This window comes from Orycteropus afer, unplaced genomic scaffold, assembly GCF_000298275.1.
Source record: "Orycteropus afer afer isolate SDZICR_OR568_19922 unplaced genomic scaffold, OryAfe1.0 scaffold00052, whole genome shotgun sequence".
NCBI lineage: Eukaryota > Metazoa > Chordata > Mammalia > Tubulidentata > Orycteropodidae > Orycteropus > Orycteropus afer.
In genome coordinates this window covers 4,852,928-4,879,041 of record NW_006921639.1, presented here as the reverse complement: position 1 = coordinate 4,879,041, position 26,114 = coordinate 4,852,928, and the positions used below count along the sequence as shown (strand labels likewise).

The 26,114-nt window shown below is 40.6% G+C and overlaps 1 protein-coding gene across 1 annotated transcript; it reads right to left on the bottom strand.

Annotated features, from left to right (window-relative positions):
* Window positions 1-297: 297 nt before the first annotated feature.
* CUNH10orf53 (chromosome unknown C10orf53 homolog) lies at window positions 298-25,121 on the bottom strand. Its single transcript, XM_007938687.1, has 3 exons — window positions 25,016-25,121; window positions 1,749-1,868; window positions 298-362 (listed from the first exon to the last, which is right to left on the bottom strand). Exons 1-3 carry the CDS (start codon window positions 25,119-25,121, stop codon window positions 298-300), a joined length of 291 nt encoding a protein of 96 aa, XP_007936878.1.
* Between the last annotated feature and the right edge of the window lie 993 nt (window positions 25,122-26,114).

The following is a 26,114-nucleotide window of genomic DNA, read 5'->3' as shown; positions in this document are numbered from 1 at the left end:
TATTAGTAAGGGATGGTGCTTTTTTATTAGATTGCATTTTATTATTTCCTTCAGCTCAGTTTGTACCTGATATTGGAGAGTACTCCCTATGGTCAAGATTGAGAGATGCTGCCAATGCTGTGGTTTTATTATTTGTGTGGGTCCTTGTTTCCCTGCAGCCAGGTGAAGAACCTGACACCATGCAGGCTCCAAGATGGGCTGAAGTGGCCATGTTCTGACTGGCCTGGCCCTGGAAAGGTCATCTTAGCTTGCACCAAGACAGAAGACAGTCCTGAGATGACTATGTTGATGAGGAGATCAATAGGCACCTTGCACGGCTATCCTGGCCTGTTCACACAATGGATCCAGTTTACCATCACCTCCTAAAAAACAACAAATAAACAAACTAGTTGGTGCTGAGTAGATTGTGACTCATGGTGCCCTTATGTGTGTTATAATAGAACTGTGCTCTATAGGATTTTCAATGACTATGCACTTTTGGAAGTAGATCCTAGGCTTTGTTCCAAGGTGCCTCTGGGTGGATTCAAATTGCCAACATTTTGGGTTAGTAGCCAAGCACTTAACCATTTGTACTATCCAGGGACTCCTAGGGAAATATAATAAATTTTCTTTTGGTTAGCTTTATATACAATTTGGTGTCATATTCGATATACAGCTGTCACCAGAAGTGCATTTGCAAAGATCACAGGGATATGAAATATTAACTAATCTTTAACAAAGATTTAATGTATTGCACAATTAGTGAACCCAGCCCAGGTAGACTTGGGTAGTGACAGTCTACCAAATCAGAGGTTTTCTAAGGCATAGCAGGAAATCTCTAGCAAGTTAAAGATAATGCCACACACTACTGGCCTGTTGACTTTAATGGTCTTAGTAAGGAAGGTTGGGCAATCCTACTTCCATAGTGATACTGCCTCGGAAACCCAAGGAGGGGTCACTATGAGTTGGGCTTGACTCGACGGCACATAACAACAACAAAACAACAAAGTAAGCCTGAATATAACAATAGAAATGGATAAAAACTGTTTAGGAAGCAAACAATAATGACATACAGTATTAAAGTAGATCCTTCCCCACCTCTGCCCCCAGAAAAAGAACAAAACAAAAAACTCAATTCCATCATCCTTAAATTCTCATCCTATCATTTGAGGTCTAGGGTGGAAAACATTTTCTTGCCATCACTCCTCCTGTTTTCAGTGTCCTGGGAAGCAATCTCAAGAGTCTGAAGCATTTTACCGTGTCTACATGTGTCACAAAGCACAGGGTTTTTAGACATACCTGGGAGATATTGCAGCTTCACTTCCAGACCACCACAATAAAGTAAATATTGCAATAAAACAAGTCACACAAAGTTTCTGGTTTCCCAGTGCATGTAGAAGTTATGTTTACACTATACTGTAGTCTATTAAGTGTGCAATAGCTTTATGAAATGTTTGAAATATTATGAGAATTACCAAAATGTGACACAGAGACATGAAGTGAGCACGTGTTGTTGGGAAAATGGTGTTGATAGACTTATTCAAGGCAGGGGTGCCACAAACCTTCAAGTTTTAAAATGTGCAGCGCAGTATTTGCAAAGGGCAATAAAGTGAAGTGCAATAAAATGAGTATGCCTGTAGAGAGAAGTCAAAAGCTTGGAAAGAAACTTGATTTAAATTGGGTGTGAGGTCCTGATCATATCAAGTAGAAACTAAGGAATTACCCATGGAAGGCAAATTGCTAGTTGAAAACCTCAATGAAGGGCTTACCAAACTCTAGGTCATTGATGTTACAGTGGAAGATGACTCCTCCATTCACCACCAGCTCCACCACATTCCTGTCATCTATCTTCTCTAAGACGACTTTATGCCCATCTTCATTCAACACAGCTAAAAGGATACAGGAGTGGAGGTGAGTGAAATGAGGACAGATTCCAGATTAGCCCAATACACAAATGTCTTCACTGATGACAGTGGCTATTCTGATCTCTTGCTGTTGACAGGTACAACTCAGCTGCCCTAGATGACAGTTGGCTTGTGGTGGCCCCCATGGCCCCAATCCTGGGGCAGGGGCACACAGAGGCTGAGCAAATCAGGTTTCAGTTGAGATTTGCTTCCAGACGCACATTAGCTGTTAACAAATGAGCTTTCTTTAGAAAAGAGCTTTTGGATATTCCAAAGGCTCTATCTTATGGAGATAAGGTTCAGGAGATTGGACAGTTTCTAACTCTACTGATAAAAATATAAATTTTTCATCTTTCTAATGGGCAATTTGACAGGACATACTGAAAGTCTCAATAAATAATCCTAAACTTTGGCCCAGAGCATTCCACTTACAAGAAAGCTTTCCAAGGAGAATAAAACAAAAATGCAGAGAGATTTTTGCAACAAGGTGTTTCTTTCTGTATTATAATAGCAAAATACTGTAAATAACCTATATGCCCAATTATAAGAGGATAGGAAAGTAGATAGTGGTAAGTCTGTAAAATGAGATGTTATGTGGATGTTTAAATAATGTTCACGAATTTATTTAATGGCAAGAAAAATACTTGTGATATACATACAGTACTGCATTGTCAGTGAAGGCAAACATGGGTTTATGGGTGGATAGATGGGTGGACAAGCTGAACTATTAGGTATGTCTATGCAGTGGGGAGTGTACCCAAGACCATGTATAGGGGTGGCAGACAATGGTTCTACAAAGGTATTTGTATTTTCTGTAAGAATTCCCAGGTGTATAGTAGAGCTGACAAGGGACAAGTTTGTAGTCAGTTCTTGGTCACAGCCAGCTACCCAGAGGGAGTGAGTAGTTGAACCTGTGAGCTCGGGACCATAGTAGCAGGGGACATCAAGTTCAATTGGCTTAACATACTGTACAAAACATTGTTACACCTCCTACTTTGGCGTGTAGCAACTGGATCTTAAAAGTTTGTAAGCAGCCCTCTAAATGCAACAATGAGTCTCTCCTCATCCAGAGTAAAGAAGAATGAAGAAAACCAGAGATTCATGGAAACAATTAGTCCAAGCAACTGGTACACGATGCGACCCGTAGCCTATATGACTATGAAACCAGAAGAACTAGGTGGTGCCCAGCTACCACTGTCAACCACTCAGAGGGGGATCTTTGTAGGAGACCCTGGATAGAGTGGGAGAACAATGTGGAACAAAACTCAAAATCATTTGGAAATAAAAAGAGGGGGGGGGGGACCAGGTTTGCCAATCTGATAGAGCCTGGTGGAACAACTGAGACTATGAACCCTAGCTGCCCTTCAGGTCTGGAATTAAACCCACACCTGTGGCTTCCAGCCAAACAAAAAACAGGCATATGAGTTGAACATTTACCTGAAGTAGATAGACTCCTTGGAGAGAATAATCATGGGAGAAAGAAGGGCTGTTCATATACAGGGAGACAGCTCAGGGGGCAGGGGTGCATGGAGGGATGGACACAGGGAAAAGATAACAATGGAAGGAAGTGGGAGGGGAGCTGTTGCATTGGGGTAAATTGTAGTCAGTATCATGAGACAAAGTGTATGTGAACTGCTGTATGGAAAGTGAATTTGCTCAGTAAACTTTCACCCAAATCACAATTAAACAAAGAAAGAAAGAAAGAAAAAATACTTGTGATATAAGTGAAAAATCACATACATATCTGCATTTAATGCTAATTAAAAAATAATATGAAGTAGGGAAAAAGAGGAATAAAACGCCCAGTGATTATCTCTGTAAGATGTAGAACATTTTCCTCTTTATTCTTTCAGCATTTTCCAGATTTTCCATAACAATAAGAAAAGATGTTTTTTGAAATGCTAATTGGTTTGCCTTTTATTCTCATCTATATAATCTGAATTTTGATTATCACTTACATGTAGTGCTTCTCTTCCCAGAGATCAGCCAGGGAAAGTTGTTAAGTCTAGTCTCTGACAAATGGAGGGTGTTTGGACTTAGGAGAAATGATGTGTATTGGACACCCCAGAGCTCTATTTTCTCTAACATATCCCCCAGTTTTCTTGATAGGCTCACCCTATATATTGGCGTTAGAGTTGGTGCCTTGGTTCCCTAATGCTGCTATACCAGAAATACCACAAGTGGATGGCTTTAACAAGCAAATTTCTCTTACAATTTAGGAGGTTAGAAGTCCTAGTTCAGAGTGCTGCCTCTGGGGGAGACTTTCTCTCTGTGTGTCTCTTGTTCCAGCTCAAGGACCCTGGGTCCTCTCCTGGCTGCTTTTTCTTGGTGGTAGTAAGTTCCCCTTCTCTGCTTCCTTCGCTCTCCTTTATCTCTTGTAAGATAAAAGGTGTTGCAGGCCATACCTGAGGAAAGCTCCCCTTACATTGGATCAGAGCTGCAATGACACTAAGGGTGTTGCAATTCACCCTTAATTTTAATCTTTTTACACCTGATTGGCTTATCACATCAGATCATGGGGTATCATTACATATCTCCACATTGTATCATAACTTGTAAATCACTGAGAATCATGGCCCAGCCAAGTTGATACAAATTTTTGGCGAACACAATTCTATCTATAACAGTTGGTATGCTGAATCATTACCTTTGTAATCTCCACTTATTGGTGAGAATTTTGGTTAGGGTGGAAAGAGAAATCAGATGGGGAAGACTTAAAAGTCTTAGCATTTCAATCAATCTTAGGTGGAGAAAAGCAGGCAGCTATAACAGTTAATTGCATTTAATTATGGAGACAATTGCTGTTTCAAAATGTTGGCATGTCCACTTCATCTCTCAATCAGTTGGAGAACATCCAGCCCCAACTGTGAACATTTTAATTGCATGATTTTAATTTCACTTTTGGAAAGGAACTTCAGAAAGAGACTCAGCAAGGATCCCCATTAACAAGACAGTGCTCCTTGGGTATCCAGGGGTGGCCCTAATTGACCCTGCACCAGCCAACACCTCTCTCCAAAGAACACCCACATCTTTTTGTTTGGCATATTAATGATATTAATGTCTATTAAATGTCTTAGTCTGAAACATCCTTGAAAGAAGACATTTACCTCTGACCAATTACTTGTTTAAATGAAGCAGTGCAGCCAGTTAATCATCATAGGAAGCCGTAATGGTAGTCTATAGGCAAAGATTTCTGGGGCATCACACATTTTCCCTAGCAACAGCTCCCTTAGGAGAAGGCAAAAGCTGCAGTGGGTAGGTACAATCTGGCTTCCCTTGGCATTTTGTTGCCTGAAGACATTTCTGGGAATTGTGGTTTAATTTTATGGGGAGAAAATCAGGAACAAAATAGCTTTTCCACTCCCACCTTGCACCCTCCCTTTAGGGGCAGGAGCATTACCCTCTATTTGACACCAAATACTGGTTCTAAGGCCTAGAAGGTTCTGGAGAGAGTAAGGGCACAGAGACTGTCTGATATTGCTCACTGTGATTGTTCAGCCAGCCCAGATCTCTGTCCCTTCAGGGCCTTGCTGCCTGAGTCTCACATTGCATCTGGGGTTTGTATCACTCCTATGTGGCATGCTGTATATATATGATTTGACCCACCAAACAACCCACCCTGTGGAGCTGGAGGGCACCAAATAATAGGAATTTGCCTCATGCATAGAGAATTGCTGGTTCAATGGTACAATTCATGCTTTCCATTTGGTTCCCAGACAATGCACCTTATGCACAATCTCCATAGTTGGCTAGTGGAGGTTTGCGAGTTGCTATGATGCTGAATAGGTATCAGCTGAGCTTCTAGACTAAGACAGATTAGAGTGAAAGGCCTAGCAATCTATTTTCGAAAATCAGCCAATGAAAACCATAAGGATCACAGCAGTCCAATCCATAACTGATCATGGGGATGGTGAAGGACTGAGAAGTGTTTCATTCTGTTGTGCATGGGGTCACCATGAGTCAGGGGCCAACTTCATGGCAACTGAAAATAACAACACCAACTTTATGGGTGAGCAAATAAAACCTGAGAGGAAGAAATTTCATTGGGTTCTTTAAGGGCGTGAGTTTCTCTTATACAAGTCCCCCTCCCCAATTCCTTGAATTAAAAAAAAAAAAAATCATCATGGCACTGGGCCACCAGGCACTTCCAACAGTGTTTTTGGACATTGACTGGCCCAAGTCTGATTCTCATTAACTAAAGTGAAAAGCTGCCTTAGAGTCTACATTATATATCCCCCACTCATCATGCCTGTCCCCTTCTCTTCCACCCAAGATGTGTAAAGCCCAGCTGTAAGGTGGCCAGTGCAGACTTAGAGAATAAAACACAGAGAAGCACCAGGATTCCTGCAGCTCATCCAAATGCCACCTCTCTCCATGGAGAATCCATCTCTTTCTATGCACTGCTATGGACTGTCTATTCAAAGAAAGGTCAGATAAATATACTTCCTGAAACAAAGTCTTTGTAAAGGCAGGGACTAAACTCCAGCATAAATCAACCAGAAGCTATAAAGCCACCCAGAGAACACACACCTCTTTGAAGTGGCACCTCATTCTTCAAGGGGGATCTGGATAAATTGAATGAACATGGAAAGGCCTCCCTCCTCTCAAGCTTCCTGGAATTAGACCTGTCTGTGAATGATTTAAATGCTGTTGGTTAGGAAATCAAGGTCTGCAGATGACCTTGATCTCTTTTCTGCCAGGTACAGATGTAATGACAATGACCATAAATGAGTATGGTGAATGCATAGCTAGGGATGAGAGAATGGCACAGAGGGGTCTTAGCTAAATAAATGTATCTCTTACTTTTTTTTTTTTTATTATTGTGGTGAAAATACATACAACAAAGCATAAAACAATTCAGCAATTTCTACATGTACAATTTAGTGGGTATCTTCCTTTTAAACAAGTGTAGTTGGCTAAAAGTTTGGAGGTTTGTGTCTGTTCATAGGCACCTTGCAAGAGAGACCTGGAAATCTGCTTCCAAAAAAAAACTCTGAAACATTGAAAACTCTGTGGAGCACAGTTTTAGTCTGACACATATAGTGTCAGAATCCACACAATGTCAACTGGTTTGGCTTATTTGGTTTTATTTTTAAGTGTCAGTTTAAATTCCTTCTTAGTTCCTTTAATGGGTCATTTGGCAGATATAAGTATAGCAGGCCAGAAGCAACCAGAAACAAACAAACAAACAAACTCACTGCCACTGAGTTGATTCTGACACATAGCTACCCCCATTGGGTTTTCGAGGCTGTAAATTATGGAAGTAGATTGCCCTATCTTTCTTCAGAGGATTGACTGGTAGGTTTGAACCTCTGACCTCTGGTTACCAGCCAAATACTTTATCCACTGTGCCACCAGAGCTCCTTCCAGAAGCAACCAGGGCCAAGAAAATTACTTAAAATCTTTTATTAAGCATTGGTTTAGGCTCATCAGAACTAAGACCATAGTGGGGACATTTTTGCTGAGATATTATGATTTGTGGATAATAAAGGAAGAAAAAAAAAAAGTTCATAATGTTTAAGGCGGTGGTAAGTTCAGGAAAGATTGGGCATATTTCCCAAGTCAGCAGGGCTTTGGGAAAGATAAAGGGCTATGCTTTTCAAAGAACACACAGAATCCAGACAAAGATTTCACAGATGAGGGCCTGCAAGTGCAAGGCTCCATTTTTGCTATAACATCATAGCCTAGGGTCGGGGGGTGGGCAGATGCTCCCCAATCTGCTTTGCCACTGTTAACACCCTGGCCTTTGTAATCAGCCCCCAATAAATGTTGGCTGCCAGTATTATAAGAATTATCATTCATGACTATGCCGAGCTAATTTTAAAATCAACTGCCTGCTGATAATTTGAACATCCTCAAGGCTCCTTCAGCCAAAACAATTCTTCCCTAGATCTCCTCAAAATACTCCTTTCCCCTTCCTGACTGAGAGAAGACCTGACTGCTCTCAGTGCCTTCACTCTTCACTTCCTGGTCGCTTTCACCTCTTGTGTTCATACCTTCACCCCCATCTCCTGAGCCCACACTTCAGTGGTCAGAATCCATTACCACCTTCAATGGCATCGCTGGTTCTTCCCCACTTTGCTCAGCCGAATTACACTGCTACCCTGCTCTTTTCTTGCTTCTCTAAAATATTTTTTGCTGGCAAAAGTTGTTTCAAACTCTAAAATTTTATCAGACTATAAATGCAATGCAAACTCATTAAAAAAAATAACTGAGACATTACAGAATTTTTTTTTAAATCATTCATAATTCTTTTTTCTCTCTCCCTTTGTCATTTTCAATGGAAATGGGATCTTACAGGACATGGACTTCTGTCTCCCACTTTATTCAGGTGGTACTATGTGTCAGGGGATATTGCCCTGTCAGTACAGAGGCCCCTTACATCTTTCTCATTGCTGCATTGCATCCATTTAATGGATGGAGTGACTGCAGTTTATGTAACCAAAATCAAAACCAAACCAGTTGCCGTGAAGTCAATTCCAACTAATGGTGACTTCATGTGTTCTAGACTACAACTCTGCTCCAAAGGATTTTCAAGGCTCTGATCTTTTGCAAGTTTCAAGACCCCTCTGAGTGGACTGAAACCTCCAACCTGTCAGTTAGTAGTCAAGCACTTAACTGTTTACATTACCTAGGGACTCCACAGTTTACATAGCCCTTCCTTTTTCTAGCATTTCCACTTTCTCACTATCAGGAGGAACACTGTTACAAATATGGCCAGGCATGCTCCCTCGTGCATTGGGGAGTTTTTGTAAGGAAGATTCTCAGAAATAGGAGAGTTGGATTTTGCAGTTTGTGGCTCACTTTTACTTGACACTACCATGTTGTTCTCCAAAACAACTGCCAATTTAACCTCCATCACAGTGTAGCAAATACTTTTCATCAGCCATGAATCAATCTCTTTCAAGAGCTAACTTCTGTTCAACAGGTTGGTGCTCATTAGCCATTTTCTTTCTGAAATTCTTTTACTTCTTCTTGTGTGCCTCCAGTGTCTCTGTGAACTCTGCACCTGCTCCTTATCTGGCTGCTCTAAACATCCCCTCTTCCCTCAGAGGGACCTCCTCCAGTATCCTGTCCTGCCTTGCTTCCTTGGCAACCTCATTTCCCATGGTTCCGGTGTTCAGCTCCATGCAGGCTCCTTTACTTAACTACTATTTACTGATCTTTATGATGTGCCAGACACTCTTCTCAGCACTGGAATGCAGCAGAGAATGGAAGACAAGAATCCCTTCCCCTCATGAGGCACACATCCAAGTGGGAGAGAAGATTAACAAGGGAATGAGTAAAATATATGATGTATTACTACCACCCATCTGTTAGTTTATCATACTGTGTTGGCTTGTGTGTTGCTGTGATGCTGGAAGCTATGTCACCAGTATTCAAAATACCTGCAGGGTCATTGATAGTGGATAGTTTCAGCAGAGCTCCCAGATAAGGAACACTAGGAAGTAGGCCTGGTGATCCACTTCTGAAAATTAGCCAGTGAAAACTATGGATCACAATAGAGCATTGTCTGAAATAATGCTGGAGCAGGACCTTGGGTGGTGAAAACAGCTTGTTTAGACTATTAGCCTAAAGGTTCATGGTTCAAATCTACTGAGTGATGTCATAGAAGAAAGGCCTGACAATCTACTTCTGTAAAGATTACAGCCAAGAAAACCCTATGGAGCTCTGTAATCCATGGTGTAACTATGAGTCAGAATAGACTTAATGGCAATGGGGTTTCTGTAGTTCTAGAAGATAAGCCCCCTAGGTTGGAAGACACTCAAAACACACAGTGGCCACAACAATGGATTTGCTGCCAGTGATCATAAGGATGGCACAGAATTAGGCCATATTTCTTTCATGGCAACTAACTAATATTTCCTCAGTGACAACTAACGACAAAACAGTGATGCGTTTGATACTTATGAGCACCAAAACTAAACAAAACGAGGGATAGGAGGTAAGAAAGAGAGAGGCAGAGGGAAGTGTGAACATTTCACATTGAGATGAACAAAAGGCCTGCTTCGGAATGTGGCTTTTGAGAAAGTACTGAAGGGCAAAAGAGAGTGAAGAATGAAGAGCTTGTTGCTATCTGGAGAAAGAGGGTGCCAGGCAGAGCAATTACCAAGGCTGGAGCAGAGTGAGTGAGGGGAGGAGGAGAGTCATGGTGGGAGGAATGAGACCAGCTGGGTCTTAAGGAGCTTTGATAGCCACTGCAAATCTTTAACATCTACCTTGGGAACCACTGGAATGTTCTTAGAAGTAAGGGTCATCCTTTGACTTGGGTTTAACAAGAATACCTGGCTTTGGTGCTGAGAACAGTCATCAAGGAGATAAGGGCACTGGCATGGCGATTAGTGAGGAGGCCAGGGCAAGAGATAATGGCAGATTAGACAAAGAGGGGGAAGTGGGTAGCAAGAAGTGGTTGAATTCTGGACACTGACTTTTCAGTATTTTCACCTGAATTAATTTTCTCCCACTTCCCGTCCCTAAATCTCTTCTTTCAGAATTGGTGTGTTAAAACACATCTCTGATTTCATCATCCTTTAGTTCAAAAACCTTTGCTAGCTCCCTGTTGCCGAGGATAAAACAGGTCTAAATATCCTTTGTGAGGCCATGTCTCTATATAACCACCCTGCATATGTGTAGCCATTTTTGCAATATGCCTTAGCACGTACTCCACGCTTTAGTGTCTTAGTTACTGGAAAAACCACAAAGAGTCCTGACTTCCCCCACCTCATCGATACCCAAGCATTCCCCTTAGCAACAACCAATCAGTAAATGGTAGAGAAATACCTTACCTAAAACAGTTAGAAATGACAGTTGATGGCTTCGGCCCACCAGACAGAGCCAATCAAGTGGTTAGAAATGACAGTTGGTGGCTTCGGCCCACCAGACAGAGCCAATCAAGTAGGAACAACTAGCAACTTGGAAAATGTCAACCAATCCCGTAATTATCTGATTGAAACTTCCTCCTTCCTGCTGTACCCCCTATAAAGACCCCATCACCCCTGAGTTCGGGTCTCTCAATCCTGAACTGCTGCTTTGGTGACGGTTGAGGGTCCGAGCTCAAGCTTGAATAAACAACCCCTATGCTTTTGCAGTGGAATCGGCTCCTTGGTGGTTTTTGGGGATTCAAGATCTGGGCACAACACCTTCAGCCAGATTTGACTTCAGTAAGATCCAAATATTCTCCCAGCTGCCCCTTCCTCCCTTTCCCAGTAACTCCCATCAGAAATAATAAGAGCTGATGTTTTCAGTGGTAGGATCCTCATCTTTCATGTGGGAGACAAAGCTTGAATTCCTGGCCAATGCACCTAGTGCGCAGCCACCACCCATCAGCCCGTGGAAACTTACATGTTGCTATGTATGATGCTGAACCAGGAAGATTTGATTCACTGAACACCCCCCACCCCCACCACCATGGAGCTGGAAGGTGCCAGATAATGGGAATCTGTCTCATGCATGGGGGATTAATGGTGCAGTGGTAGAATTCTCATCTTCTATGTGAAAGTCATGGGTTCAATTCCTACCCAGAGTCCCCTCATCTGTCAGTGTAGCCTCATTTGTTTCTATGATGCTGAAAAGGTTCCAGCAGACTGGCTAGGAAGGAAGACCTGGCAATCTACTTTTGAAAATTTGCCAATGAAAACCCAGTCCACAGCCAATCATGGGGATGGTGCAGGACTGGGCAGTATTTTGTTTCATTGTGCATGAGTTCACCATAAATCGAGAACTGCTAGCTGCCCTTCAGGTCTGGAATTGAACCCACACCTGTGGTTTCCAGCCAAACAAAATACAGGCATGTGAGTTAAACATTTACCTCAAGTAGATACACTCCTTGGAGAGAACAATTATGGGAGAAAGAAGGGCTGCTTATGCACAGGGAGACAGCTCAGGGGGCAGGAGTGTATGGAGGGATGGACACTGGGAAGAGGTAACTATGGGGAGGAAGTGGGAGGGGAGCTGTTGCATTGTGGTAAACTGTGGTCAATGCCATGAGACAAAGTATATATGAACTGCTGTATGGAAAGTAAATTTGCTCTGTAAATCTTCACCCAAATCACAATAAATAAATAAATAAAGACTGACTTGATAGCAGCAAACAACAACAATGTTTGCTGCACATTTACTATGGTCAGGGATGATGTTCAATACTTTACATGCATTTTCTCATTGGAATTTCACATCAGTTGAGGTAGGGATTATCATTCTCTCTCTTTTCTGACAGATACATTTTATTGAAATATAATTTATGTACAGTGAAACACACAAAACTAAAGTGACATGGGTCAATCCTTTTTTTTTTTTTTGCAGTGTTCCCTCCCCTCCGCCCTCCTCCCTTGTAACCAAAAGTTCCTTCCACATATAAACCTTTCCTTGACTTTTTACAATAATGAACTAATACTATATTTATCCTGTGATTGACTTATTTTACTCAGCATAATGTCCTCTAAGTTCATCCATGTTATGTGATGTTTTGAAGAGTCTACATTATTCTTTAGGATTGCATAGTGTTCCATTGTGTTATGTATCATAGTTTGGTTATCCATTCTTCTGTTGATGGGCACCTAGGTTGTTTCCATCATTTTGCTATTGTAAATAGTGCTGTGATGAACATGGGTGTGCATATATCTGTTCTTGCCCTGCCTCTCACATCTGTATGATATATACCTAGTAATGGGATTGCTGGATCAAATGGTGTTGCTAATTCCAGCTTTTTAAGGAATCACCGTAGTGCTTTCCACAGTGGTTTTATCATTTTCCAGTTCTACTAGCAGTGTATGAGAGACCCAATCTCTCCACATCCTCACCAGCATTTGTTATTTTCTATCTTGCTGAACTTTGCCATTATTGCTGGGATGAAATGGTATCTCATTGTTGTTTTGATTTGCATTTCTCTGATGGCTGATTATCATGAGCATTTCTTCATATATTTGCTAGCCACCTGAATATCCTCTTTGGTAAAGTGTCTATTCATGTCTTCTTCCCTTTTTTAATTGGACTGTTAATCTTTTTGTTGTTGAGGTGTTGGAGTTTTCTATAAATTTTAGAGATAAGTCTTTTGTCAAATATGTCATTGTTGAATTTTTTTTCCCAATCTGAAGGTTCTCTTTTTACTCTTTTGGAGAAGTCTTTGGAAGCACATAAAAATTTAATTTTTAGAAGGTCACATTCATCTAGTTTGTCTTCAGCTGTTTGTGCATTTTGGGTTATGCTTGACAGTCTATTTATGCCATATATTAGGGCCCCTAAATTTACCCCTATTTTTTCCTTGAGGAAGTTTATAGTTTTAGGTTTCACATTTAAGTCTTTGATCCACATGGAGTTATCTTTTGTGTATGGTATGTAGTATGGATCTTGTTTCATTTTTCTGCAAATGGATATCCAGTTTTGCCAGCACCATTTGTTAAACTAACAATCTCTTCCCCATTAAATGGCTTTCAGCCCTTTGTCAAAGATCAACTGACTAAAGGTTGATGGATTGATATCTGGGTTCTCAATTCTGTTTCACTGGTCTATGTGTCTGTCATTGTACCAGTACCAGGCTGTTTTGACTACTGTGACTGTCTAGTAGGTTTTGAGATCTGGGAGTGTGAGACCTCCCACTTTATTCTTCTTCTTCAATAGTGCTTTTCTTATTCAAAGTCTCTTTCCTTTCCATATGAAGTTAGTGATTGGTTTTTCCCTATCGTTAAAGAATGCTGATGGGATCTGGATTGAGATTGCATTGAATGTATAGATTTCTTTGGGTAGTATTGACATTTTTGTGATGTTCAAATTTCCTATCCACGAACATGGTATGTTGTTCCATTTATGTAGATCTCTTGGTTTCTTGGAGTAATGAATTGTAGTTTCCTTTGTACAGGTCTTTTGTGTCCTTAGTGAGATTTATTCCTAAGTATTTTATTTTTTTGGTAGCTATTGTAAACGGTATTGATTTCCTTATTTCCTTTGCAGTGATCTCTTTGCTGGTGTAAAGGAATCCAACTGATTTTTGTGTGTTGATCTTGTATCCCACCACTATGCTAAATCTCTCAATTGGTTCCAGTAGTTTTTTTTTTTTTTTTTTTTTTTGCTGAGTCTCTTGGGTTTTCTATGTATAGTATCATATCATCAGTAAATAGGGATAGTTTGACTTCTTCCTTACTAATTTGGATCTCTTTGTTTTCCCTTTCTTGCCTTATTACCCTGGCTAGGACTTCCAATACAATGCTGAATAGAAGTGGTGATAGAGGGCATCCTTCTCTGGTTCATGTTAGCACGGGGAATGATTTCAGTCTCTCTCCATTAAGAATAATGTTGGCTGTTAGTTTTGCACAGATGTCCTTTATTATGTTGAAGAATGTCCCTTCTATTCCTATTTTGCTGAGAGTTTTGATCAGGAATGGGTGTTGGCTTTCATCAAATGCCTTTTCTGCATCGCTTGATATGATCTTTTTTTTTTTTTTCCTTTGTTTTATTTATATGGTGGATGAAGTTGATTGTTTTTCTAATGTTGAACCATCCTTGCATACCTGATATGAGCCCCACTTGGTCATAATATATTATTTTTTTGATATGTTGGAATCTATTGGGTAGGATTTTGTTGAAGATTTTTGCATCTATATTCATGAGGGATATTGTCTATAGTTTTTCTTTTTAGTTATGTCTTTGCCTGGTTTTGGTATCAAGGTTATGCTTGCTTCATAAAATGAATTTGGGAGGATTCCATCTTTTTTATGTTCTGGAATAGTTTGAGTAGGATTGGTGTCAGTTCTTCTCTGAATGTTCAGTAGAATTCGCCAGTGAATCCATCTCTGCCAGGGCTTTTTGCAATTGATATATTTTTTTGTATGACTTATTCAATTTCTTCTTTTGTTATGGGTCTGTTTTTATTGCCTAACTCAGCCTCTGTTAGTTTAGGTAAGTACTTTGTTTCTAGAAATCTGTCTATTTCTTCTAGATTTACACATTTGTTGGAGTATAGTTCCTTATACTATCCTGATAGTATCCTTTTAATTTCTGTTCTGTCTTGGTGTCACCTAATTCATTTCTTATTTGTGTTATTTATATTCTCTCTTTTGTTAAATTTGCCAATGGTTTGTCATTTTTGTTATTCTTTGCAAAGAACCAACTTCTACTCTCGTTGTTTTTTCCTATTGTCTTTCTATTTTCTGTTTCATTGATTTCTGCATGAATCTTTATTATTTGTTTTCTTCTGGTGACTGTAGGCTTTTTTTTTTTTTTTTTTGCTGCTCTTTTACTAATTGTTGGAGATGTTGGGTTAAGGTGTTGATTTTGGCTCTTTCTTCTTTTTTGATGTGTGCATTTATTGCTATACATTGGCCTCTCGTCACTGCTTTTGCTATGTTCCAAAGATTTTGGTATGCTGTGTTTTCATTCTCATTTGATTCAAAAATTTATTAACTTTTTTTAAAATTTCTTCTATTACCCAGTCATTTTCAGGGAGGATGTTATTCGGTTGTCATGTGTTTGCTTTTTCCATTGATCTTCCTATTGTTGATTTCTAATTTTACAGCATTGTGATCTGAGATGATGCTTTGCAGTATTTCAGTGTTTGTAAATTTATCGAGGCTTGCTTTGTGGCCCAACATATGGTCTATCCTGGAGAATGTTTCATGTGCACAGGAAAAGAATGTATATTGTGCTGTTGTTGGGTGAAGTGCTCTGTAGATGTCCATAAGGTCAAATGGTGGATTGTATTGTTTAGTTCTTGTGTCTTTGTTGAGTTTCTTTCCAGTTGCTCTATTTGTGATTGAAAATTGTGTATTAAGTCTCCTACTATGATTGTGGAGTCATCTATTTGTCTTTTCAATTCTGTTAAAGTCTGGTTTATGTATTTTGGGGCTCTTTCATTGGTTGCGTTTGTTGTTGTTAGGTGCTGTTGAGACATCTCTGATTGATAGCAACCCTATGCACAGCAGAATGAAACACTTCCCAGTCCTGTGCCAGCCTCATGATCCTTGCTATACCTGCCCATCATTGAAGCCATGTGTCTATCCATCTTGTTGAGGGTCTTCCCCATGATATCCTTCTCCAGGGAATGGTTTCTTCTGACAGCATGACCAAAGTAGGTGAGATGAAGTCTGGCCATTCTCACTTCCAAGAAGCATTCTGGCTGCACTTCTTCAATGACAGATTTGTTAGTCTTTTTAGCAGTCCATGGTACTCTTATCATTCTTCTCCGACACCATGACTTGAAAGCATCAACTCCTCTTCGGTCTTCCTCATTCATTGGCCAGCTCTCACCTGCATAAGAGGTGATTGAAAATACTATGGCTTTGGTTAGGCACACCTTAGTCTTCAAGAACACATCTTTGCTCTTCATCACTTGAAAGAGGTCCTTTGCATCAGGTTTGCCCAAAGCAATACATCATCTGAGGTCTTGACTGCTTCTTCCATTAGTGTTGATTGTAGAGCCAAGTAATATGAAATCTTTCACAACTTCAATCTTTGCTCCAACCACTGTGAAACTGTTTATTGGACCAGTTGTGAGGATTTTTGTTTTCTTTATATTGAGGTGTAATCCATACTGCAGACTGGTGTCTTTAATCTCCATCAATAAGTGCTTCAATTCATCCTCACTTTCAGCAAGCAAAGTTGTGTTGTCTGTGTATCACAGGTTGTTAATGAGTCTTTCTCCAATCCTGATACCCTGTTCTTCTTCATATAATCCAGCTTCTCAGATTATTACTCAGCATACATGTTGAATAAGTATAGTGAAAGGATACAACCTTGATGCACTCCCTTCTTGATTTTGAACCATGCAATATTCCCTTGTCCTGTTCAAATGACAGCTTCCTGATCTATGTACAGGTTCTTCATGAGTACAATCTAGTGCTCTGGAATTGCCATTCTTCTCAATGTTGTCCATAATTTGTTAGGATCCACACAATCCAATGCCTTTGAATAGTCAATAAAACATAAGTAAACATCTTTCTTGTATTCTTTGCTTTCAGCTAAGATCTATCTGACATCAGAAATGATATGCCTTGTTCCATGTCCTCTTCTGAATCCAGCTTACATTTCTGGAAGTTCTCTGTCAATATACTGCTGCAACCATTTTTGAATTATCTTCAGCAAGATTTTACTTGCATGTGATATTAATGATATTGTTCAATAATTTCCACATTCTGTGGGATCACCTTTCTTTGGAATGGGTACAAATATAGATCTCTTCTGGTCAGTTGCCCAGGTAGCTGTCTTTCAAATCTCCTGGCATAACCAAGTGAATGTCTCCAGCAGGGCATGCATTTGTTGAAACATACCAATGGGTTTTCCAACAATTCCTGGAACCTTGTTCTTCACCAATTCTTTCAGTGCAGCTTTGACTTCTTCCTTCAATACCATTGAATCTTAATCATATATCACCTCTTGAAATCATATATCACATTGACCAATTCTTTTTGGTACAGTGACTCTTATTCATTCTTTCTATCTTCTTTTGATGCTTCTTGCATCATTCAATATTTTGCCTATCGAATCTTTCAATACTGCAACTCAAGGCTTACATTTTTTCCTCAGTTCATTCAGCTTGAGAAATGCTCAGCGTGTTCTTCCCTTTTGGTTCTCTAACTCCAAGTTTTTGCACATTTCATTATAGTAATTGGCTTCTCTGCTCAATCTGCTCTTTGAAATCTTCTGTTAAGCTCTTTTATCATGTCATGTCTTCCATTTGCTTTAGCTATTCTTTCCTCAAGGGCATGATTCAGAGTCTCTTCTGACATCCATTTTGGACTTTTCTTCCTTTCTTCCCTTTTTAATGACCTCTTGCTTTCTTCATGGATGATATTCTTGATGTCATCCCACAATTCCTTTGGTTTTTAGTCATTAGTGTTCAATGCAACAAATCTATTCTTTAAATGGTCTCTAAATTCAGGAGGGATATTATCAAGGTCATTTTTGGCTCTCTTGGCCTTGTTTTAAATGTCTTCAACTTCAACTTCAATTTGTATATGAGCAGTTGATGGTCTGTTCCACAATCAGCTTCTGGCCTTGTTTTGGCCAAAGATATTGAACTTCTCTCTTGCCTCTTGCCACAGATGTAGTCAGTGTGATTCCTGTGTATTCCATCTGGTGATGTCCACGTGTATAGTCATCACTTATGTTGTTGAAAAAAGATATTTGCAATGAATAAGTCATTTGTCTTCCAAAATTCTATCATGTGGTCTCCTTCATTATTTCTATCACCAACACCATATTTTCTAACTACAGGTAACTCTTCTTTGTTTCCAATTTTTGCATTCTAGTCACCAGTAATAATCAACACATCTTGATTACATGTTTGGTCAATTTCAGACTGCAGAAGATGGTAGAAATCTTCAATATCCTCATTTGGGTTTGGTGGTTGGTGTGTAAATTTGGATAATAGTAGTATTAACTGGTCTTCCTTGTAGGCATATATATATTATCCTATCACTGACAGCGTTGTACATCAGGACAGATCTTGAAATCCTCTTTGTGATGAAGAATGCCACACCATTCCTCTTCAATTTGTCATTCCGGCATAGTAGATCATATGGTTATCTGATTCAAAATGGCAAAAACAAGTCCATTTCAGCTCACTAATGCCTAAGATATTGATCTTTATGCATTCCATTTCATTTTTGAAAAGTTCAAATTGTCATGGATTCATACTTCATATATTTTGTGTTCCATTATTAATGGATGTTTGCATCTGTTTCTGCTCATTTTGAGTCTTGACACATGAACCAGTGGAGGGCCCAAAAGCTTTACTCTATTCATATCGTTAAGGTCATCTCTATTCTGAGGAGTCAGCTCTTTTCCAGTCAAATTTTGAGTGGCTTCTGACCTGATGGGCTCACCTTCTGGCACTATGCCGGACAATGTTCGAGGGCTATTCATAAAGTTTTCCAGTAATATATAAGACAGTGTTTCATTGCTATTCACAAGGTTTTCACTGGCCAATTCTTTGAGAAGTGGATGGCCTCTTCCTTCTTCTGAGTCTGTCTAAGCCTGGAAACTCTGCTAAAACCTCTCCACCATGGGTAACACTGCTGGCATTTGCAACATGGTGGCATAGCCTCCAGCCTCACAGCAACACATAAGCCACACAGGATGACAAACTAACAATCAAGTTCATCTCCCTTAGTTCTTCCTAACCACTCTGCACCTGCCTACCTCAGGCCCCAGCCTTAATAAAGGACCACACCCAAGCAAAAGCAACCTCTGAGCCCTGGGCCTGCCTACCTCAGGCCCTGGCCTTAGTATAGAGCCACACCCAATCAAAAAGCAGCCTCCAAGCTCCCAGCCTGCTTACCTCAGCCCCTGGCCTTAATATAGAGCCACATCCAATCAAAAAGCAGCCTCCAAGTCCCTGGCCTGCCTTCCACAGCTCCCAGCCTTAATATGGAGCCATACCCAAGCAAACAGCAGCCTCCAAGCCCTGGGCCTACCTACCTTAGGCCCCTGCCTTAAGCCACACCCAAGCCAAAAGCAGCCTCCAATCTCCCTGTCATAGATATTTATTATTGTTATGTCCTTTTGTTCAATCAATCCTTTAATCATTATGTAATGTCCTTCCTTGTCTCTGATGGTCATTTTTGTCTTAAAGTCAATTTGATCAATAATTAATATTGCCACTCCTGCTCTTTTACGGTTGTCATTTACTTGATATACCACTTTCTGACCTGTGATTTTTAGTCTGTTTTTGTCTTTGTCTCTAATATGTGCCTCTTGTAGACAGAATATTGATGGGTTATGTATTCTTAACCAGTTTGCAATTCTCCATTTTGAATGGTGTATTTAATCCATTTACATTAGTGTAATTATTGGCAAGTATGAATTGGTTGCTGATTTTGCTATGTGCTTTTTCTTTGTTCTATATAATTTTCTGTGTTGAGCTCGTTTTGTTTATGAATGATCTTATCCCTTCCTTCATTGCTACTGCTTTGTTGTTGTTATTTGCCATCGAGTCACCCCCGACTCATAGTGACCCCTCCTTGGGTTTCCAAGGAGTATCACTACAGAAGTATGATTGCCCAACCTTCCTTCTGAGGAGTGGCTGGTGGGTTTGAACCACCAGCCTTCTGGTTAGCAGTCAAGTGCCTTAGGCACTATGCTACCAGAGCTCCTTGCTACTGCTTTAGTATTTGCTAAATATTTGTGCTTGTCCTCTTTTTTATTGTGATGTGAAGGTTTATTATTTTTCTTTGAGGTTACCCTGTGATTTATAATGTTCTTCCCAAGTTTAGAACAGTCCATTCTATCTTGCAGTTATCTTGACTTCCCAACCATTTATAAGTTCTGTAACTACACAATTTTTTCCTTCTTTTTGGTTTGTAGTTGTCCTCATTTGCCAATTGATGTCTCTGGTTCCATATTTACAATCTTGTAGGCTTATTTACTTTGGATACTTCCATAACTGGGCTGGTTTCTGGGTTATGGCATTATGTGTGTTAATGGTCAGTTGTTGTCTGCTGTTGCTGGTTCTCTGTCCAAAGGACTCCCTATAGCATCTTTTGTAATATTGGTCTGCTTTTAACAAATTCTCTTAATTTCTGCTTATCTGGCAATATCCTAATTTCACCATCATATTTGAGGGACAATTTTTCTGAGTATATAATTCTTGATTGGAAATTTTTCTCTTTCAGGGTTTTATATATACCATCCCATTATCTTCTTGCCTGCATGGTTTCTGCTGAGAAATCCAAACTCAGTCTTATTGGTTGCCTCTTGTAGGTAACTTTTCATTTATCCCATGCTGTTTTCAGGATTCTTTGTGTGATAGTTGGAGCTGTGTGTCAACTTGGCTGGACCCCAGTTCTGTGTGGTTGTTCCCATGATGGGATCAGATGACTGTGTTCTGAGTGGCCAGTCTGCCCAAGGGGAGTTTCCCTAGGGGTGTGGCCTGCTTCCAAGATATCCAGGGACATCCTGGGAAGAGCCACATTCCTGGAGGAATTGGAATCCTGGTGTGCGGACCACAAACTTCCGTGAGGGAGCAGCCCATCGCTCGACCTGGAGATCTCTAGCGCACTGCCTGCCAGCTTTGAATCTCTCACGCTCCCCCCCACCCCCGTGCTTATGGAAGCTAAGGCTGTTGCCAGCCCATTTTCCTCCAGAGACTTGGACTTGTCGGCTTCTATACACTTGTGAGCTATTTTCCTAAGATAAATTTCTCTCTCTCTCTCTCTCTCTCTAAATATATACATATATATATACTTGCTGGTTTTTGTGTTTCTCTAGAGAACCCAGTCTAACACATTTTGTCTTTGGTTTTGGTGAGTTTGATGATGATAGTCTTATTGATTTTCTTTTAAGGTCTATCCTGTTTGAAGTTCATTGGACTTCTTGAATGGATATATTTGCATCTTGGAAGTTCTGGTGGTATAGAGCCTAAGGGATTTGACTGCTAACCAGAAGTATAGCAGTTCAAACCCACCAGCTATTCCTTGGAAGACTGGGCAACCTACTTCCACAGAGATACCACCTCGAAAACCCAAGGAAGGGTCACTATGAGTTGGATTTGACTCAATGGCAGTGAGGTGGTTTTTTTTTTTTTTTTTTCATCATATTAGGGAAATTTCCTTCCACGAAATCTTTGACCACTTTCTCTGTGGTTTTGTCTCTGGAATTCTGATTACATGTAGGTTATTCCTTTTTATGGTACTCCACATGAACCTTAGGCTTTCTTCATTTTGTTTTGATCTTTTTTTTCTGATTGACCACTTTCCAAAGAAGTATTGAGGTACTTGTCTTCAATCTCACTAATTCTATCTTCCATTGGTTCAATTCTACTTCTTTGCCCAATCAATGTGTTATCTATTTCTAAAAATTTGGTATTAATCTTCTGTATTTCTATCTGTAGATTTTGTATCATTTCTAATTTTTCATTTATTCTGTCATTTTGTTCTTGCATTGGCATTTGAATTTGTTACAGGGCTTTCTCTGTGCTTTCCTCAATTTTGTCATTGTTTTCCTTGATGTGTCTCTCAATCTGTTGGAGATATCTAAATATAATTCTTTTTAATTCCTTATCAGGGAGTTCCAGTGCTGCTTCTTCCTCAGGGATGTGTTCCAATTCTGTATCCTGGTCCCTTGTTTCTCCTGCTTTAGCTTGCTTCTTTGTGTGGACTGTGATGCTGAGTTGTCTCCAAGACATTGTGGTGTTTTTATGTTTATGTTTAATTGGTGATTATATATTGGAATGATTTGCCCAAGATTTTAATTTTCTTTTTTTGTTTGGATGTTGTCTAAGTAAGCAGGGTACTGTGCTCTTCTATTAGCTAGTTGGCAGCAGTTATACACTCACCACCTGTCTCCTTTCCCATTGTCAGTCTCACATATGTCCTTGCCATCCTCAGCAAGCAGAGCCTATTCTTAGGTCCCTGGAATCCAAATGAGAATGTGGTCACTTTAAATATCCAAAATGGCTGCCTGTTGTAAACAATCAAAATGGCTGAGCTCTTTATACAGCCAAAAGTCCACAGCTCAGGTTGTCTTCCTCTTGCTGTTTCCTTTGCTAGTCATCAGCCACCAGTGCAGTTGTCCCTTCAGCCCTTGGCAACTAGGGCTGATCTTTAGGTCAAGCCTCTGGTCCTAACACCACTTGTAAATATTCAGGTTTTTGGTGCCATCAGAATAGCTGACAGTCAAAAGCTTTGTCAGTCTCCATACCCACTGTTTTCATTCAGGTTCTTCCACTAGTTGGTGCCTAATCCACTTCTGTATACTTCCTTTCAAAACTCAGGGCTCCAGGATTATCATCTGTATCTCTGTCAGTTGGTTTCCCTTTTCTTTGTTGAAGAGGGTCTGTGTAGCTCATTTGCCTATTCTGCCATCTTACCAGAAGTACCTATCATTCTCTTTTACCAATAAGCAAAACTCAATTCAGAAAACTTTGGCTTTAGCCATACAGCTAATCAATGGTGGAGATCAATTCAAAACCAGAGCTCTTGGACTCCAGAGTCCCCTTGCTTAGCCTGTGCAATGCCATCTCTCCACCAACAGGGCCAAGAGAGAAAGCCAGAGACAAGTGAGGGACTGTTGGGTGCTCCAGGCAGAGGTAGACAAACACAGCTGGCAAGATTTGGTGACAGACTAGATGTATAGTTTTTGTCCCCCTAATACTTATAAATGTTAGATTATAACAAAATTATGACCTGTTCATTTGTATATTCTGCTTTTGTCTAACTCTTGGTATGTAGATGATCTAATTGGGTTCTATATAGTCATACTGATAGTGGCAGCAGTAAGGAATACAATATAAAGGTATCTGCAAAAGTCAAGAGGTTGAGGACAGGAGAGGAAGTAAGAAGGCTTAGAGACATCTTGAGTGAATATTCTTTCCAGGGTCTCAGATCCACTTTATTTGAAGGGAAATGCTGTAGTTGCTAAGCCTCCTCACCCAGTGAGCATCAACTAAAGGTGCTTTATGAGGTAGAGGTGCAGTGGGTGGGGCCTTGTCAGAGGGGAAGGAAGAGAAAAGTCAGTTATTTAGGCTGTGTCCTTATGCCAAAACTACAAAGCATTTTAAGTGTCTCTGGGTGACACATACGGTTTGAAAGTTGACAACTAACCTAAAGGTGGGCAGTTTGTGACCACTCGGTGGCACAATAGAAGAAAGGCCTGGCAATCAGCTTCTGTAAAGATTGCAGCCAAGAAAATCCTGTGACGCAATTCTACTCTGTAACACATGGGCTCACCATGAGTTGAAATCAACTGACAGCAACAGATTTAGGTTTTTTTTTTTGGTTGTTATTTGTTTGTTTACTTTATACTGAGCTATTTACAACAGAAATTTCTTAATTAACTATTCTTACTAAGAAACTTGGTGAATCCCAGTGACTAAGTGCCCTGACAGAATAAAGCAACCTTTTCTGCTGATTAAAATCCTAGTCATCCTTCAAAACCTAACTTAATACCATCTCCTTCACAGACTTTCTGTGATTGCTAGAATCAGTGTCTCCTCTGGACAGTCACAGTATTTTGCCTAGAAGACCCTGGGCTTGGCTTATGTAGTGGAATGTGGTCAGGCTCAGTCCTGGGCTCTCTTCCCATTCTACATGTTCTCCTCAAGTCAGTGATCTCTACTTTTCTTTCTATCTCCAGTGTTGATTTTTTTCTCTGAACTTCAGAACTGCTGAGTTGACTCAGTCCCCCTATCTAGGTAGCTAAAAGTACATGATGCTTAATACATCCAAAATGGCACATCTTCCTTCAAACTGTGGTTCATTTTCATTGCTATGAGATTTACTGGAGAGCAGTGCCATCCATCTGCACTAGGTCGAGTCAGGTACTGAGTTACTGTGACATCCTCTTTACCATTAGCACCCATAACCATCCTCTCAGTAGAAGCCACTATCATGTCTGTCTCATACCACCCCAGCAGCCACCAGCTTGCCTTTCTGCTTCCACTCTTGGCCTGCCCCAACCTGTTCCTTCACAGCAGTCACAGTGTCATCCCCTGCCTAAAACTCTTTCTTGGTCCAAGGCCCTGACCACCTCTCCAGACTCATCCTGGACCACTTTCCCCTCATGAATTCAACAAATGCATCACCTGTTTATGACTTCAGCCTTTGCAGATATTAATCCCTTTGTCTAGAATGCTCTCTCTTCTCTTTATCTGGCTAATTTCTACTTACTCTTTTAAGCTCAGCTGCAATTTCCTTTCCAGAGCCCACTCCTCTCTAATTATGGCCACTCACAGTTCTCATTATGATTACATTTCCATGGCACTCTTATTGTCTGTCATAACCTTGGTACAATTGTGATTTAGTAGTCAATGTGGAGCTCACCTCAAGGACATACATCTTTGTTTATCAGTGTGCCTCAGAAGCTGAAAGAGTCCCCAACACATAATAGGTGCTCAGTAAAATTTGCACAATGAGTGATCAAGGGACAGAACCTTAGCTCTGCCTTTTACCAGCCACAGGATCCTCAGAGTCCTGATTTGTAAAGCTGAGTTTATAATGCCTGCTCATGCTTGCTTCACTCTCATAGTGAAGTAGTGAAAGCACCTAGGAAGATGCTAAACTATCCTGGGGAGTAGCGGGCTCAGTGAAGTCTTTCCAGAGGGGATGACACTTGGTCTGGGTCTGAGAACAAAGGATATAGAGGAGGCGGCATAGCCTGCACAGGTGCATTCAGCAGGTGTACCCCACAAGCACTAGACTACCCACCTTGTAGGCCTTGCAGGCGGAAGGTGCGGTGTTCCACTGAAAGGCCAAGTGCGCTATATGGCCCATAGCGCAGGTAGACAACGTTGTTCTCAGGTGTGGCCTGCATACCTGCCTGCTGTTGGCCGCATCCACTGGTAACTGGCAATAGGAGCTATTAGGACAGCTCTTTTGGCCCTTGGGCTGATTGGGTGTGGTCAATGCAGGTGGGCGTGTCCATGTGTGTGTGTGTGGGGAGGGTTAGGGTGTGTCTCAGGCATACTCCTACCCCAAATTCACTGCTGATTTTCTCCAGGATCTTCTTTCCAAGTTGCTTGCACAACTTACTGTGCCAGTGACTGTGGGTAGAAAAAATCAGGTGGTTTCTGCTGAGTTGATTTCAGGCCCTCACAGCTAGGTAAATGCTATTTCCACCTGAAAGTGTTCTGATACTCCTCTGTTAATCTGTTGTACTGTAGTGCCTTGCCAGCAGGGTCACCCATGGTGGACAGGATTCTGCAGAGTTTTCAGACTGAGACCTTAGTCTCAGTCTTTTCCTTAGAAAAGGACCTGGTGATTTACTTAAAAAAAAATTGGGCAGTGAAAACTTTATGAATAGTAGCAGAACATTGTCTCACACAGAGCTGGAAAATGAGCACCTCAGTTTGGAAGGCACTGAAAATCCGACTGGGGAAGAGCTACCTCCTCAAAGTAAAGTGCACCTTAATGTTGTGAATGGAGAACAGCTCTTGGACCTTCTTCTGCTGATGTGGTAGGAATTAAAATGGGACAGCTGCAAACATCCATTAAAAATTGGAACATTGAGTGTACAAAAGAAAACTGGAAATTGTAAAAAATGGAACACATAAAGATTGGTATCCTAGGCATTAGTAAGCTGTAATGGACTGGTATTGGACATTTTGAATGTCACATGCATATGGCCTACCATGATAGGAATGACAAATTGAAAAGGAATGGCATCACATTCATTGTCAAAAGGAACATTTCAAGATCTATCCTGAAGGACAACTGTTAGTGATAGGATGATATCCATTTGCCTACAAGGAAAATCAGTTAATATGACTGTTATTCAAATTAATGCACCAACCACTAATGCAACAGA

What these genes read in the sequence shown, in the direction of transcription:
- CUNH10orf53 (XM_007938687.1), bottom strand. Translation starts at nt 25,121, where the DNA reads ATGCAGGCCACACCTGAGAACAACGTTGTCTACCTGCGCTATGGGCCA. An exon ending in CCGCCTGCAAGGCCTACAAG is followed by an intron (nt 1,869 to 25,015) that starts GTGGGTAGTCTA and finishes GTATCCTTTTAG; the next exon opens with CTGTGTTGAATGAAGATGGG. An exon ending in CATCAATGACCTAGAGTTTG is followed by an intron (nt 363 to 1,748) that starts GTAAGCCCTTCA and finishes GTTGTTTTTTAG; the next exon opens with GAGGTGATGGTAAACTGGAT.